The sequence below is a fragment of the Hippocampus comes genome, unplaced genomic scaffold (genome assembly GCF_001891065.2).
Source record: "Hippocampus comes isolate QL1 unplaced genomic scaffold, H_comes_QL1_v1.1 scaffold92, whole genome shotgun sequence".
Classification (NCBI taxonomy): domain Eukaryota; kingdom Metazoa; phylum Chordata; class Actinopteri; order Syngnathiformes; family Syngnathidae; genus Hippocampus; species Hippocampus comes.
Window position 1 is genome coordinate 714,661 of NW_017805379.1, and position 18,127 is coordinate 732,787.

Below are 18,127 nucleotides of genomic sequence, written 5' to 3' on the forward strand. Positions count from 1 at the left end.
CCGCTTAGGGGCAGAAGGTGAGCGGCGCACACGAAAGCAGCAGCAATTATTCGTCTCTGGCAAAACAACAGAGAGCAAAAGGAGCATCAAAGGCTTTTCCTCTGAGCGAAAAAGCGTTCCCTCAGAGGAAAAATACACAACCTATGTGTGCAAATACCAGCGCATGGACTTTTGGGGTCTCTCCAGAGAGATGTGAGGTAAGAGTGTGTCAGTGTGGGTGGAAAAGGTACGGTTCATCGCCACCTTGAAGATATGTGTGCATTGGTGCTCTAAATAATGTGGATGTCCCCATAGTCAGTTGGATCCTTCAAAAATCAACAGCCACCTTTGTCGGTTCCCATTAAAAAAAAAAAAAACAAACATTTTAAAAGATTTTCCAAAAATTACAGTTTATCAAAATACTGAGTCTAGCAACAATGGCCACTTCAACCTGAATAAAATGCACAAAGAATTTTGAAAATCGGATGATGGGCTCTCGAAAAAGTTATAAATTTTTTTTGGGGGGGGGGGGGGGAGTGGGGGCAAAGATAAATTGTTGGTGTGTTGGATCACCGTTAGAAAATCTAGACAAAAATGCCTTCAAATTAGAACAAAACAGTAAAACTTCATTTATTTATTTTTTATTTCTCAGCATATATATCCTGAACTCTATACTGTATCCTGAGAGAGAGAGTGTGTGAGAGAGAGAGAGAGAGAGAGAGAGAGAGAGAGAGAGAGAGAGAGAGAGAGAGAGAGAGAGAGAGAGAGAGAGAGACAGCTCAAAATGGGCTTTGGTCACGTATTTCCATCAGGCATATTTTGAAGCACACCCTTAAATGTGTTGGGTCCTTCCAACCCGGAAGTGTTGTCACGTGTAGTTGTAAACAGGCACTCGAGCACCGGCAGGCTTGGAATGTTACATTATTCAATATTACAGTGATACCTTTGGAATAAATACCGAAAGTATATGTGAAGATGAAAGTAGTCGCTTTAATAAGGTAAACGGCATGTCATTGCTCTCTTTAATGTTATTAAAATTTATTTGAAACTAGATATAGTGTATTTCATTTCATCTTCATCATTTAAACGGTAGGAAGTAATGGAACAGTCGTGACTGTACTTACTAAGTATTGGTGCTTCTTGGCACCTCTGCATTACTACCAATAATGCAGCGGTGCCAATAATGCAATAGAACACAATAATTGCTGAATTGTATTTGAAACAGGAACATGGCATGTTACACATTAATATGTGAGCTATTATGACACATACATACATACCTGTAGTGAAGATGCGGTTATTTGTGTTATGGCTCCAGTGGAGGCAAAGACAGCTGTTACAACATGATGCAGTGTGTGGCTGCTGGGCATCACATTGTCGCTCTGGCCAACCTACGCCCTGCACACAAAGGTGAGGATGCATTGTGTTGTTGTGGTTTGCAGTGGTGTAGAAGTGCACGTTCGAAAATATAGTTGCCTTTTTGGCTACATAAGAGGGGCAAAACATTGAGCAGAACATCTCTCCATCTGCAGTAGACATGCAGGTGCACTTAATGTTAAGTGTAGCAAGTATACATCAAAACATAATTGCTTTAAAAATATCAATTTTCGCAAAAATATTTCTTACAATAAAAAACAGCATAAAAAGACAAATACACATATTTAATCTATATTATTTATATCCATTCATCCATATCTCTTTTATTGATTAGTTGTCTACTGTGATGCCTGCGTTAATATACACATAGTATATTTAATGTTTTAATATTTTACTTTTACATTGTATTTTGTTATTTTGTGTTTGTGTGTGTTTTTAGCATGATTGTGACAACAGTCATTTTTTGTAAAATAGGGACTAAGGGCGGCTATCCTGGCCAGATTTTTTTTATTTTTGTTTGCATAAAGCTGGAATATTTGTATTTATTTTTAAAATATTATATTTAGTATACATGTTTACAGTATATATTATATTTATTTTTTATCACTCATGTTACTGGGATACTTATAACTCTGTTTTTGTTTTTCCTCGTGGCACGATTTTAATTGGCTTTTTTCATCGTGCCACTTGTCAGTTTGATCATTTTCTCGACAACTAATAAATAATAATACCTCATTTAAAAAGATGGCAGTTTCATTTAAATTCTTCACGTCATCACACCTTGTCTCCCCCCCTCCGCAAAACGTCACAGATGAACTGGACAGTTACATGTACCAAACAGTGGGCCATCAGGCCATCGAGCTGTATGCTGAGGCCATGGACGTGCCCCTTTACCGACGCACCATTCAGGGCTCCAGCTTGGACACCGGCAGAGACTATCGGGAGACGGACGGGGATGAGGTGGAGGATCTTTATCAACTGCTAAGCCTCGTCAAGGTACCTCTTGCCCTGCACTGCTTTGCCTTGAAACATTTGGAATGTGCCGCGCATGTGTGAGGTTCTGAAATCAATTCCCAGTCATGCATATGGAGAAATCATGATGTATTCTTTTTATAGAGACACTAAATTTGCAGTCTTGTTGACATGGAACAGAAAGTTTCACAGCACACCAAACGCATGTAACTCTTCCACTTCCAAAGCATGTTAGCTGACATGTGCTCCGCTGACCGCTCTTCACGTTTGTCGAGCTCTCCGAGCGCCACTAAAACTTCTCCCGGCAGCCTAGGTTCACGACACATGTCACACCGCTGAGATGTTTTACAAGTCCTCCTCCTCTTTGGATTTTTACTCACTTAGTAGCCCATTAGTGCCGTCTCAGAGGGGTCTTACTTGTCTGATTCCATTTGGGCCCGCTCAATGGCCACGGTACTTTTCGCCTATGTTATAAGTGCTGCTAAACTGCACGGTCAATGACAAAGTCATGTCGGTGCTCTGAATCTGTCGTACTAGGTAAGTCACTCTCAAAGTGCTGTATTGCGTAATTAAAGTTTTATCTAGAAAGTTGGAACTCAATGCTTTCCACGACAAAATGATGATCCCTTTACAAAAATAAATTCACATTCTATTTAATTTTGCCCTTTTGGTAATATGACTACATATGGGTTTTTTTTTAGGATTTGGGAGTTCACCAAAATCGTGGTTTGTAAAAAACTACTTTTACAGGATAGGCTGTCACTTACGTGCCATTTCAACCCAAGCGCTTTTTAGCCAATCAGATGGACGAAGAAAGCAATTTCCAGAAGGTGTCTCGTGACAATCATGGCCAGTCGAATGGACGTGGGAATACATTGAAGTGAAAAGTGATTAATCTTGAACAGCGTACAAAATATACGTGCGGACTGGCTAACCTGAGCTAACAATAGCCTCCTATTAACATTCCCCCGACCAGGCCCTTTCTTTTAAAGACACACACATTCAAAGTCACAGATGCTGCTGTGTGGATTGTGACAATGGCGACCCCAAATTATAAATGTATACATATTATATTTTGTATTCGTATCAGTAATGATAAATATTTTTTTATCGGATTAATTGGTGGGATAAAAATAATGGATACTTAAAACCATTCAGTGTCTGCTACCCAAGTCCACACTGTCGCTCATTTTTTCTGCCAACATTAAAATTTCTTTCGAGTCGTCGTTGTGAATGAGAGAATGTGTTAGCGGGAAATTTGAAGGGGGGGAGCCCCCCCCCCCCACACACACACACACACATTTTAATGTAAGTTTTTCTTTTTCTTGACACTTTTTTTTTTCTTGACACTAAGCTTTTAAAAATTCTAGATGCTGGGGCTGACCGAATTGTGATGTAAATTCCAACTTTGACCCTATTTCTGACAGCGTTGTACGCATGCTTTTGGTATACGATATACTGTCATCCCATCTTCCTCTTGGTCAGGCCTCTATAATTGCAAAAAGGCTGCTAATTTCACCATTCCCAAGGCTTCTCAGCGCTGACCCCTCGGTCACACAGGCCATAGATCACGGCAGTTGCAGTCCCGCGGGTCCCCCTGGTGGGTTCTCAGACCTCCAGTGATCACCTCGTTTAGCCCTCGCGCCGTCATCGGCAGACCTGCAACCATAAACAACGGGCTGCCTCCATCTTTTGCTTGCTCTTGCTGAGTGAAGTCAGCCAAAAGGACAACTTTGGGATTTTGGATGTCAGTCTTTTTTGTTTTTTTTTTTTTGTTTTTAAGTTTTCACTCACATGATGGTAAATTGGATGGTTTGCGGAATACATTATTTCAAATAAGTCTTTTTGCTATGCTCAACACATATGCAGTAAAGTTGAGAAGTGAGAACACCCCCCTCCCACCCCCCACTCCTTTTAATGACAAGCTGTTGACTGGAATAAGTTATATACGTAGAAAAAAAAGGAGTTCTGTTCATAAAGTGTGATGTTTTGAAAGATTCACGAATTAATTAGAAGTTACAAGATTATATTTGGCAAATGACACCACAGCAAAAGATGAAAGATTTCTCCTGCAGTTGATGAGTTTCAGTGTCACAGCTTTCTTCCCGCCTTCCTCCTGCTTTTTTTTTTTTAATTTTTTTTTTAATGCCAACGTGAGCCAACAGTGCCCTCTATGGACCCAACAGGGAAGTGGATCCTCTCGAGTTGCATGTTTGGGGCCATTCAAAAGGAATCAAAGGAAGAGATCATATTCTTCAGAACCTTTTGTTGACAGAGAGGAGAGGAAGAAGAATCCCAATCATAATAGCGGAGGGGGTCAGGAGTAGGGGGGCCGCGGGGTCGGGGGATGAGCCATCCATCTGCTGGCAGCGGCGCTAATGACAGCAGGACAATGCGGCCCTATCCTCGGCCTCTTTGCTCTCACCGCTGGCCGTGCATGGCGGCGTACCTTTGAACTATGTAACCCGATCGATGTGCAGTGGGCCAGCCGCCCAGCCCATCCTATCCTATCCGATCCCATCCCGCAAGGTGCTCGTCTTGTTTTGGGGAAGGAAAAGGAGACGGGACAAAAAAAGAACCCTCTCTTTCTCCTCTCGGGCTATATTTTTGTTTATTAGATGACATTTGTGTGTCCTAAGTAAGGATAGACGTTTCGGACTCAGTGTCCTAGATGAGGAGAATAAATCAGCAGTTAATCAGGTAATTGTTTTTTTTTTTTTTTTTAATGCACTTAGAGTGCACTTAGTTGCCGGGTTCAAATAATTTTAGATTGCAAATAAAATAGTAAGTACAAAGGAGTGTCTGGGAGACACAGAATAGTAAAAGTGAATAAATGTCGTAATCATATCAGAATAAGTTTTCATGTTGTCATTTGAATGTCTTCATTCCTGACATCAACGTAGAAGTCTGAGATCAAGAGACCTGTCAAATATTATTGGGTGGTATTCTTAAATATTTATGATCATAATGTTACAATTTTATCATTGCGTGGCTTTGACTTTATTCTTCTTAGATCCATTTTTTTTTGTTGTTGGAAATAAATGAATATTTTTGTAAGGTAAAAATTTTTTTGTTTCAAAAAAACGATTACCGGTACTTTTATTTCTCTGAAAATTGAAAATAAATTCTCTGATGGTTAGATTCACTTGATTGTTGTTTTCGTACCACACGTGTAAATTTATTAAAATAGTATGGCTTTAGTCTCAGAAAAAAAAAAGACTTTATTTAGGTTTGGGACTTTTTGCTTTACTTTATTCCCATTACAGTTTTGTTAAATAGAAAAATTGGACTTCTGGTAAGATTACAACATTTTTTTAAATACTATTAGGACTTTTTTCAAGTAGTATTCTCACAAAGCATTTTTTTTAATCTTCAATAGTACAATGTTTTTCCATGTCTTTTTGATTCTTTGAACAACACTCAAAAAAAATGTATCTTTTCTAACAAAACAGAGTGGCAGGGGGAAGTACAGGTGGCAATGAAAGTGGGTAGAAACTAGAACGAGAGAGACTCAATTGAAAGTTTTCAACTCCCGATGATGTAGATTACTATTGCCCGGAGTAGTTGAACCGGTGGATGTTGGTCCACGAGCGACGCCGTGCTTTATTTTGCCTCAATTGCTTCAAGATGCAGTTAATCCATTCATCCTAACTCTGCCCATCCTAAATCTGACGACTCTTACAGAGCTTTGCTTAAATATTCTTATTGTGGATTTTAATGGGGGCGGGGGGGTAAATCATACCACGTATGATTCCATACTCCACGGGTGTGTGATCCGCTCTGATGTGTGATACAGATCAGCAGTGTCAGTCACCCCTGGCTGTAACGCTCAGTCCCTACTCCCCCCTCCCCCCTCCGCTCCCACCCCAACCCCCGAAGGCCTGCAAAACCCCTCACATTAGTCGTATCACATCCCTCAAATCCTTTATCCTTCTCGCTGTGCTCTGTGACCTGACACGGGGGGCTTTTTGTGCCCCATGACCCCCTGCTTGTGCACATGTATGTGGATGTGTGGATGTGTGTGCTCAAGGTCAGGTAAAAGCTGAGCTCTCTTGTGTGCCGACAGATCCAGCTCGCCTGTGTGCTCACTCGCCCCCTACTTGTCTTCTTTATGTGGCTTATGAGCCTTTCATAATCGGTACGGTATAGCGTATATACAATTTTTTATTTTTTTTAATGAGATTTTTTTTTCTTCTTTTTGACTTTGTCAAGCATGAATACAGTGGCGGAATTACACCCGAAAATACAAAACTGATTCCTTTTGGAAGGCTACTGTATTCCATTTTAGTGAATATCTCGATAAGGGTGCAAGTCCATGAACATATTGCAACCGTTTCATTTTGCTGTAATCCATTTTTACTCCACCTGCCGAAATCAAGTCACCGATGGAGTTAGATGACCAAATTGTCCTGGAAATAATCAGTTTCTGGATTATTTCAGGTTTTCATTTCATTGTTTTGGCCTCAAAAGGTTTTTCATGCAAATGTTTACCGGAATCATGACTGCATTCCCGTGCTAGCATAGGTGAGTGATCGTTTATGACACATTCCGACTTTCTAATTTGAGGTTTGTCAAAGGTTCCTTCATGTCATAAACAGAGGAACAATCCTGCTTATGCCACCACATTGTGCTGAAAGCGATGTTGGTGTCCAAAAAGCATTTCATTCTTGCTGACCCTGACGTCATCACGCATTTGCCATGGACACACTCCAGTTACTAAAGTAATCCTGCATTTGCTTGGTTCTTGCACAAACAGCAAATATGACGAGGGATTTATTTGTATAAGATGCTGATAACATATATCGAACTGTACCAAACCGAAACCTGAACCCCAAGTCCACAACGCAGGAAGTAATCCTAACGAGACTTTTATTGGTGGTACCTATCCTTCTTTTCCTGTCATGGCATGGCGAAAGCTACCAAACTAAAACTTTTTGCATTGCATTTGCACTGCTGTTCAAGCTTTAGAAGCTTCTTTGCGACCACACAGTGGCAAAAAAAAAAAAAAAAAAAATGCAACACTCGTGTTACAATCTAAGTCGCCGCCAACGCGCCGGTGACTGTATTACTTGGTAACCTTTGAGCTGACGACTGCAAACAAAGACATTTAAGCTCATTAGAGTGATGAGGAACTATAGATGATCTGCGCGCACGCGTTGCCATCCGCCAGCTTTAATTAAGGCGGCGTGACATCTCTGTCGCACTGAGCGGCGCGTTGGGGAGGATGGAAATGTTACCTTCGAGTTGAATTTGCCGCGCTGAAATGCATTCGGCGCAACATTGGAAAGGATGGCCAGGTTTACACTCGCTCCATTTGCATATGATTTCGTTTGTGGCGCTTGCTCTCTAATTTTGATTCTGACCTTCGCCAGAGCAACATGAGAAAGTAAGAAAGCTTACGTGGATGTACATTTGCCCTGAGCTGGGGGGATTCATCTGGCCCGCCGGCGGTCTCCGGTCGGCCCTCACGGTCCCCATGAAGTCAAAGCATAATGTAAACTTTGCTGTGCTTTTATTTTGAAAGTCGTGCATTTGTTTCATGGGCACACATGTGGACGTTAGTACAGTAGCGAGCAAGAGCTACAACTTGTTTCATCTTAGGTACGTTTTCGCTACGTCAAGTGTCTCTTCTGACCCTTCTAATAACAGCAGAGGGGAAACACCAGCGAAAACGTGCCTGAGCATGATGGAAGAAATTGGCCTTGTGTGATAAAATCTCGTTGTAGTCTACTAGTAAGTAGTAGCCCTCCAAAATTCAGTCTTTGTAAAATGTTAGCGTCAGACTAGGCTGTGACTAAAAACTCGAGAACTTGTCTTTAAATGTGAGTAAGGGTGAGATTAACGTTTGTTTCCAAATCTTGTACAGGTAGCCGAAGTTGTATTATTTAGGAAGCTGAGTTGTCACAAGTCACAGTTCATCCACTCAAAGGCGGGGGAATCCAGTCAACCAAATTTCAGACACCCTAGAAATGTACAAGCGATCAGGAGGAGGAGCTAATTGTCTTCCGGACAATACTGTACACTTCTTGCACGTGATACCCAGTCAAACCTGGAACTGTTTTCCGGTTCAAAAGTCAACTACAAATGTCCTCAGTTGCTACAACGCATGCTCAGCTTTAGATAACAAAAACTTCAAAATTCCAAATGTCCTTACTGGTCCTTGACTTTGTTTTTATTGCGTTGTCGTCACACATTTTTCTGGATCAAGATGCTGCAAGGGATGAAGGGAAGCTGTAAAAAGAAGGCTGTCGGCCAGGCGGAGGAATCTCTTTAGTTGTATCGATTAGGGAGCTGAGGTGTTGGAAGACAAGTCGGAGTGGTGTGAACTGCTGGAGGAGGGCGGGGGCGGGTGTCAAAATCAAACATACAGCCCTTCTCTGATTACCGGCGCGGTGCCGCATTAGCCGTTCATCGGGGGGGGGGGGGCCGGCTCAACAGAAAAATGGATTTTTTCTTAAAAGCGGCTTAATACATAAATCATGACCTCAGGGGTCACAGGCGAGGGTTTAGGATAGACGATCGATAACCGAGCTAATGTGAGCTTGTTTGCGGTTCAGGGGTACCGCCGAATGCTGTTCTTGGAATGAGCTGACAAGCAGCCAAAACTTGTTTCCATATCGGTGTTTTGGTCCCTGTACCTTTCACAGCAGCTAATGTTAGCTGTATGCTCGTGTTTTTACCATGAGTGCCAAGAAAATGGCACACAGTCCAGGATATTTGTCATTCCCTGCGTGGAAGTGGCGGCAACTATTAGAAAGAGACCCATTTTCCATCCCCAAATTGATGCTAGCGGGCCCCCCGCAAACAACAGGATAAAGAGCCTCGCCTTTGAGCCCTTCTAATTTGTTTATATTTTTCTGCTTAATGTACTTTACTCTGTCGTGTTTAGCGATGATGGAAGCTGATAGCCTTATCTTGCCTGACCAAGGGCATGAGCCATTAACCACTGCTGCACTAGCATTTGGTTCCATGAGCTCAGCTCTGCGTGTTCATCGCCCTCTTGAGCACGTTTTGATTTGGGCATTTGCGTCAGCAAGTTCAATGACACATTTTCAAAACACATTTATTTTTTGACAGTTGGCTTCCCCAGGTGAATTTTTTTTTTCATAAAATAAAGTTACATTTGTGCATTTTGACCCCCCCCCAAAAAAAAAAAAAACACACACAATTCCGCCCATGTTTTTTGCCTTTATTGGCTGTAAAGAGGCTAATTTTGGATTCATTTTATGCGGGAACACAAATGATATTGTTAAAAGTCATTTTGCCCTTGTTGGTATTATGATACATCGACAGTTGCTTCAATATTTTTACCTTTCTGCAGTCAAGTGTCATCTTGGTCCCTTACACCTGTGTTTTATTCCACGTACCATATTTTCCGCACTATAAAGCGCTTTGGAGTATAAGGCGCACCTTCAGTGAATGGCCTATTTTAAAATTGTTTTCATATATAGGGTGCACCGCTTTATAAGGCGCATAGAGTAGAAGCAACAATCGTGGCTGAGGTTATGTTATGCATACACTAGATGGAGCTATCCTAAAGGGAATACAATACAATCCAGCTTTATTTATACAGGGCTTCCACAACCTCTGCCGCTGCAACAACGCATTTTACAGAACATGGCCAAGAAATCTGAATATTGATCCATATATAAGGCGCATCGGATTATTAGGCAGACTGTCGGCTTTTGAGAACATGGAATGCTTTTAGGAGCGCCTTAGAGTGCGGAAAGAACTGGCTATGACCAATGTGTGTTCAGGGGCATGATCGAGTTTTACAGTTGCTTGTTTTTCAGTCAGACAGCTGAATCTTGAAAGCTGAAACTAGTGTAGACGTTTCAACATCACTTATTGGCTTGTTATTAGAGAGGGGGAAAAAAAAACGAGTATCAACGGCCAGTCAGGCTAAGTATTTTGCAACAGACAGCTGAGCGGTCCAAAACGATTTCCTTTTATGTTTTATTTTGTGAGCCGTTCCCCACAAGAAATATTTGTGGCAGGCCCCATTACCTTTTCGAAGCTTAAGTCGTAACCCACCGTTGGAAAAACACCACCTGCAGTCTGGAGAATCGGTTAAACCAGCATGTTATCCTGCAGTCGCTCTCCGGGGGTGGGGGTGGGGGGTTGGGGTAGTGAAGAGTCTGTGATGGTCGGTTGGAGCGACGAGCTGTCGACGACAGAACGGACAGAGCGGGCCAATATGCCAAGAGCCTGGAACCTGACCTCAACAGAAAAAACATTTACATTGGCGAGTGTGTATGTTTAGAGATCAGCGTAGGACTGTGTGTGTGTGTGTGTGTGTGTGTGTGTGTGTGTGTGTGTGTGTGTGTATGTATACATGGATGTAAGTACATGAGTGCGCATGGACCCTCTGCGGAACGGCCGGTCGATGCGCACCATGAAAAGCAACTGACGTGGTTTTTTTACCTCTCCACGGCATGCGAGACTCTTACTTTCTGTCTCGGACACTCAGATTTCAGCTGTGACTTCATCTTGCTTTGTGCCACACACAAAACGTTTTCCTTTTATTGGTGACACGCAAAATCCGGGATGTTTGGAGGCCGCTGCATGGCTTCCTCTCTTTGCCAAAACAATCTCAGCTGAAAATGTGAAAAACAAAGGGACATTGTCCCACCCTACTTAGAAAATGACGTTGCTGTGTCGGTTTTCACGGCTTGAATTGCAAGTATTCATAGGCCTACGGTAGTTTGATAAACTACCTTCCGTCCAGCCTGCCGCCCAGGATTTAGTTTTCCATCCATGTTGATATGGAACGCTTCCTTCGTCCTTGGGCTCGCTGAAACCTGGTCTTTGTGCTTGTTTGGCCGTGGCTTTCTCCCCCCGGCCCAGCCTCGCTTCTGGCAAGGCCCCGTGTTTACGTATCCGTGTATATCCGAGAGGAAACTCTTGAAACATTAATCTCTTCACTGTATATTTTTTCTTTTACATGATTTCCTACATTCCTGTTATTCTATATTCACTTAGGCGATGTGTCTGAATCATTGTAAGTGAACGATGAGTGTGTAACATAGAGTATAATGCAATAAGCCTTTACTAGCCCGAAGGGGGAAATTCTTGTTAAAGAGCTGTAAGTGGACAGAGAGTAGCGGCACATAAAGCCACTATGAACAGTGGAGAATAAAATTAACACCAGCACTGGAGTGACAGCAATACGACGTGAAATAAATGACTATACAGTGGTACCTCTACTTACGAACGTCTCTTCATACGAAATTTTCAAGTTGCGAAACGCCTGAACAGGAAAATATTGCCTCTTGTTACAAAAGAAATTTCAAGATACGAAAGGTAAAAATACAATATGGGCTGCTGCCTGTCAAATCCTCACCCATTGCGTCGGTGAGACCATACCGCTGCGTCGAGACTACGATTTTACCTCACCAAATTGCAAGAACCCGTTTTGTGAGCACTTTGTTTTTCCTCATCCTGCCAAACTGAACGGCTGGGGACCGACGCGTGACACATCACGAGCCCGTCCGTGAGTTCACTTCAGACCCGTCTCTCAACAGCTGCTCGGGAAAAGAAAGCCTGGCTAATTTGCCAACGAGAATGACTGTGAAAGATTCCCGGAGCTTTACAGAGACAGCTGCTAAGCCTGCATGTCAAGTCGTACATTGCCGCATTGTACCTTGATTTGAGGTTTTTAGTTTTTTGTTTTTTTTGGGGGGGTCCCAGCTTTTGCACAGTTTACAATGTGCAAAAAGAAAAACGTAAACCTTATTTTGTGTTTTATATGTTTTACAATTTGCCATTTGTCGAGTATATGTGATTTAAATTTGGTCGAAAATCCCATTTTTGAAGAACACCGAGAAATGGAGAACATGACTGTGACCAGAATGAGAGTCAGAATTGATTTTATAGACATTCTCAGTGAAAGGGACAGTCACACACACAACCAAAACCAAACGTAATTTTGCAGGTGGATTTGATGAATATTCCCGCAATAAATTAATATGGAAACACTTCAGCATGGTTATTTTGGGGACCTAAGAATCAGAACGTCTTCCTGTCACGTCTACTATTACGCCTTGTGTGACTTTGCGAGTAACCTCAATGCATGTCCACCATTTCTTTTTTTCAAGGACCCCTAGAAAGCGAGAACATTACCTTAATATGTGCGCTTCAACCCTGAACAGCATACTTGCCATGTCTTTTTACACCTGGTTCACTCATGAGCCTACAAAATCATCCGCGTCACCTTGGCCTCAGTCCACCTTTCACCGAATGACGACAATGACGCTGATTTAAAACAAAACAAGCCAACAACTAAGCTTCCCCGTCGACGTGGCATGTCTGGAGTTGTCGGGACAGCCAGCCACGCCCCGGGACTGTTCGTCCTCATCGCATTAAACACAATCACTTGACCCAAGACGGCCCGAGCCCCCACTTATTACTCCGTGCACTTGAGCGAGCCCGGCCCCTCTCTCCATGTTCTCACCGTGTCATTACATTACACGACTATGGGCTGCCGAGCTGATCTAATGGAGAGAACATTAAAAGTGGCCAGTCACTTACTTACTTGATGGGTCCTCGAAGAGCTGGATGGTGAGGAGGAGTGTTTGACAAGAGGGGGGGTTAGGGGAGCGGGGGGGTTAAAGGATATAGGTTAACCGTGGTGTCGATATGATGACGGCAATACAGCGCGTGATGGTGCCCTGATGCCCTTGAGCAAGCTGTCATTCAAAGCACTTTAATTAATTTCTCTATCTTGTAACCTTCCGCACCCCCTCCTTCCCCGCCAATCACACTCAAGTCCGCAAGAGGCAATAACATAATGGAAAGAGTGCGTCAACAACTTTGGACTCGATAAAAAATTTTTTTTTCTTTCCCCCACGCGCTCTTTTGCATGGAAATGTCTGTCAAGGCGGCGCATAATAGTCAAGATCCGCCAACTCGGGCATCACACCATTGCCAGAATAGGCTGAAGGAGGCATTTTGGAAACCCAGCATTTGGCTAAATGGAGCTTTTGTATTGTTAAGCAGTATAATTAAGACGTCACACTGACAGCCATTGGGAGGGAGCTAATGAGGGTTCTGATGTATTCCGCCAGAATATAGAATTTTTAATATTTCATGGTGTTCTAATGGTCTTGGTTGCCGCTTAATGGCTTGTATTTCTCAATATTGCACTGTTTTGCACGCGGGCATAAGGCTCTGTTAGGTCGGTAATTCATTCCGTATTACTAGTTACTGCCACTCAAAAGTCCATGTGGCCATTTTCCATACAGGGCAGACAGTATTTATTGGAAGATAGGGACAATCGCAGCTGACAGGAGACAGAAATCCTGGCATTGCTGTCACAAGTCACACATTTTTGTTTTGTTTTCACCTGTTCTTGTCTTCCGGGTCCCTTGTGTTCACCAATCAGCTCCCGAAACTCTTTGTGTCTTGTCCAGGTATTCCTTTTTGTCTCATCACTTTGCTTGGATTTAGTTTCCTGGTTTCTGACGGTCCTTGTCGGATCATTGTGTTACGGTCATGTTTTTTTTTTTTTGTTTGTTTGTTACTTTGGTTTATTGCGTTTTTTAGGTTTTTTGTTTGTGTTTTGAGGATTCGTTTTTACAATGTACCCCTGCAAGTGATTTTTGTAAATACATTTTGCTCAGTGCTCCCTCATTCTCCTGCCTCCCTGCTTTTTTTTTGGGGGGGGGGGGGTCCACTGCCATCACGCAACATGACACAACGTCACTGACCCGAGTCGTCACATATTCCAAAACAACACGCTCGTTATTCCTGCCGGAAATGGAAATAAAATTAAAGTTGCTCTAAAATCCTGTCACTGTCAGCCTACTACATAATCGTATGTCTTTCTCTTCAACATTTTTAACCTAAAAACATCAAAACAAACGAAACTCCAATAAAGCAATTTGTGGTGCTGTTGTAATGGTTGATGGGCCTGGCGTCTAAAGTTGCATCATCACTGCGCACAAACAAAACAGTCAGACAGTGCAGGAAGGCAGGACTCAAACTGGAACCCAAGTGAAAGGATGAAACTGAACAATCTAAGACACAGGTGTCAAAGGCAAGGCCCGGGGGCCAGATCCGGCCCCCCACGTCATTTTATGTGGCCCGCGGGAGCAAATCATGTGGGTCAACTATCATGATTCTTGCTAAAATCTGGACCGAAATGTCAAATCATCATGGGTAATAAATAACCATGAGATTTTGCACCGGCTCGCCGAAGGAAGCCATAACTCTGAAGTGGCCCGCGACAATAAATGATTTTGACACCACTGATCTAAGACGATCCGGGATTATTGAAAATTGCCAGCATTGTCGCATTTTGCATAAAATAGGTGACCACTCCATTAAGTGTCAGTCACGGCGAGTGGATCGTACTTCAGACATTTGAATGAATCTTCAAAATGTATTGATTCGCTTGAAATGTCATCTTACAGAGAAATTGTTTGGAAACTTCTACTACCTTGAAGTCAACTTCAATTTCATTTTGGAGATCCCACTGTACAAGGGGACCCATTTTGAACCATAAATGGGATATTTTTCCTCCCGTCCTACAGGAGGTCAAACAAATATCGGTCTTACCTGAAGGCAGCGTGACCGTGAATACAATCGAACAACTCTTTTACGTCCCCTACCAAGACGAATGTACATATAATTACAAAGTATATCACGCACACAACCTTGCGATCGAGTTTAATGGCCGTGTCGTTTCTTTGTGAAGCGTGCCTCCTGGCCTTAATCTTCCCCCGCCCCGCAGGTGACATCTTAATAACTCAGCCCTTTTCCATCCATTTACATGGGAGACCATCCGGATGCGGGGGTAAGGAGGAGTTTAATGAATTTGACAATTAGTAACAGGAGTTAATGACTGCATGAGGCTAAGTACCCTAAGTACCCTGATGGACATGGCTCGGGGACCGAGGCTTCCATTGCTCAGGGCCATAGATCCTCATTAATAGCTTTTTTGTGCCTGATGGAGAGGACAGGAGGGAGAGTTAGCCTTTGTTTCGTACAGTCGCCCCTCGACAGGGCTTGCTGCAGGGTTGTGCAGTCACACAATGCCGGATTTTAATTCGTCCAGCTCGGGGCGTGAGTTAAATGCAGGGTCTTGGGTCCAGCATCAGGTGAATCCGCCTTTCACGAAGCGGGAAGCGTGACATGGAAATGGGACGCATCTGCCACCGGTCATGTAGATACAAGGTCAGAACCCATCAGACGCTTAGCCTGATCGTGCTGATTATTTATGGCTCGACCTTGCCTCTTTTTCAGGTTTTATTTGGATTTCTTTTCAGGCCTCTCGCAAACGCTGTTCGCAGTAGTCTCCTGAAGAATGAAGCACCCCCTGGATGCCTCAGCCTCGGGTATCCCTGGATATGAAACTTTGTTTTTTGTTAGCTTTATTCTTCTTCTTCTCCTTTCGGCACGTCCCTTTTCAGGGGTCGCCACAGCGAGTCATTAATTCCCATCCGTCCCTGCAAACCGCCCTATCAACTCGCATGTCCGTCTTGGCAAAAGTTTTACGCCGGATGCCCTTCCTGACGCAACCCTCCCCATTTTTCCGGGCTTGGGACCGGCACCGGGGAACAGTGTACCCCCAGGGGAGGGCACTGCTCCCCAGCGGCTGGGTTTTTTTGTTAGCTTTATTCAAGCCTCAAAAATGTCCTTAGATGTGAATGTATGACTGATTCTTTGTCTGTACGTCTCTATAAATTGGATGCCCTGTGATTGGTAGGATGTACGCCGCCTTTCACCCAACGCCAGCTGGCATAGACACGAATGAGTATAAGCATTTGTATTGGGAGGCCTGCCATGAATCGCTTGAGGACTCCTGCCCGAAGTTGAAACAGGAAGTTGGTTGTTTTTGCTTGAAGCCGCCATTTTGGGCGAATCCCAGGCCTTGTACCAAAGCTTTATGCTTAAATGGCGTCAAAGTTTGACGGTCACATCGGGATTTTGCCATGAAACGATGCGTGTGAAGCCATGTTCATTTATGCTCGCAGCTCCAGTTCTTTGGATTTCTTTAACTATCATTGCTAGAGCCTTCTGTTTATCCGAATTACCTTTTGGGGGTCTGGACATGCCTGAATACTCATCCATTTCTGAAAAACGGATGTATCCTGATTACAATGTATGTATTAAGTCAGTCAGTCAAGAAAGTGGGACGTTAGGAAGAAATGAGCGCCCGATATCAGCTTCACTGATCGACCCAATCCTGGCTGGGTGGGCTGTCATTCGCAGACGCACGGAAAGGTTTCAAGGAGGCTGGCCCATAATGCTGACAGGAAGTCTTCCGTTTTGGTTTGAAGGGCGCTAAGGCTTCGTACTTTTGATGAACCTTGAAATTATTTTTCCGCGTTGTTCAAAATTTGAGATGTTCTTGAATGGACAACTGTTGATATATTGGAATCCCTTGTGATGGAGTGTTCTCAACTTGTCTCCCGGTCATCACTGCAGTTGTGATGTCAAACTCCCCAAAAGAAGTCATCTTCCTAAACTGTCTCCTGAAAGATCGGTCTCGTTCCACACTGCAACTTGGCCGACGAACTTCGACGTTATGCAACCTCAGTCTCTAACTCATTCAGTTTCAAAGCCAACCAAATGATTTTTTTCCCCCCTAATGGACCATGGATGGTGATTCACTCGATACGGCCAACCTCGATCGCTTATATTCTTCTATTTGTCCTTCCTCATCCTAATCCGTGCCTCCTAATTGGCCTCTTTAGGAAGTGACAGTTGCATTTAGGCAAAAGGGTTGTCATTGCATTAGACGAGAGCGCCGGCCCCGAGGCTTACCTCGAATTACACGAGTGTGCCTGCAGCCCCCTTAGCCGCGACGCCGGGACTGAAACGCTATCAGTCCAACTTAATTACTGTCACCGGCCATTGGAATTGACTGTAATGTTTTTTTATTTTCACAACGGAAGGATATTAAAGCCAACTGAATCCTGAGGCCCGAAGATGTTTAAACCTGAGGTCACACAATGTGATCCACGTTTATCTGTGTGTTCCTGTTTTTAACTTGGACACCGCGCGGTAGTTTGCATCAAAACGCTCCCACACGCACACAACGGTGCATCTTTTTTTTTTTTTTTTTTTTTATCTGATTAGCAGTTAGCAGGCATGCCTCCTTGCAGTTGTGTGTGTCGGTTTGTGTGCAACGCAGCACAGCATCAGGCCCCAGGCAGGGCATGGATTTCATTTAGGAAAGTATCAAAGGTTTACACGCTGCTCGCTTTAATCAGCATGTTTATCAGGCAGAGAAAAATTGCAGGAAGCAAGCGCGGGCGGGCGGGAGGGAGGCGGAGGAGGAGGACGACCGCCAGGGTTATCTTAAGGACCAGTAGCCAGGGGGGCTGCGGAATAGAATGGACCGCGCTTGCCGAGAGGCAATTTGGACCTCGGGGGGGACCCACCGGCCATTTGCCTCATTGACCCACTGACACTGGAAGGTAATTCTCGTGCGATTGTTCGTTTCATTTTGAAATGACAATGTCAACATTGTGGGACTCTGGTTTGGGGTCGAAACGATGACGAATCCAAATAATTGCCGAAGAATTGAATCGATTGTTGCACTGATGTATCGTCTCAGACAGAATAATGAAATGTTCTTTCAGCAGACGGCAGAAGGTACTTTTCATCTCTTTTCAAATGTATAATTTGCAATTTTTTTTTTTTTTTTTTAATCATAAAACGCAATGCAGACTTTCAATGAGTCTGAATCTAATTTTGCGGCATGGTTGAACTCTTTAGCTCTGCAACTTTAGCGAAACTTTTGGCACCCCTGTAATCAACCTCCTCTCCCCCCACTTTCATCCCCGCACCA

General features: G+C 43.4%; 1 protein-coding gene across 3 annotated transcripts in view; it reads left to right on the forward strand.

Annotated features, from left to right (window-relative positions):
• Positions 1-816: 816 nt before the first annotated feature.
• Positions 817-18,127, forward strand: part of dph6 (diphthamine biosynthesis 6) — a 66,243-nt gene continuing 48,932 nt past the window's right edge. Inside the window, exons 1-3 of one of the 3 annotated variants that reach the window (XM_019872631.1) lie at positions 817-977; positions 1,298-1,389; positions 2,168-2,352. In XM_019872631.1, the coding sequence (XP_019728190.1) occupies positions 955-977; positions 1,298-1,389; positions 2,168-2,352 (300 nt within the window). In that variant the 5' untranslated portion in view covers positions 817-954. The remainder of the gene's footprint in view (positions 978-1,297; positions 1,390-2,167; positions 2,353-18,127) is intronic. The other 2 variants (XM_019872632.1, XM_019872630.1) reach the window with 2 other exon arrangements.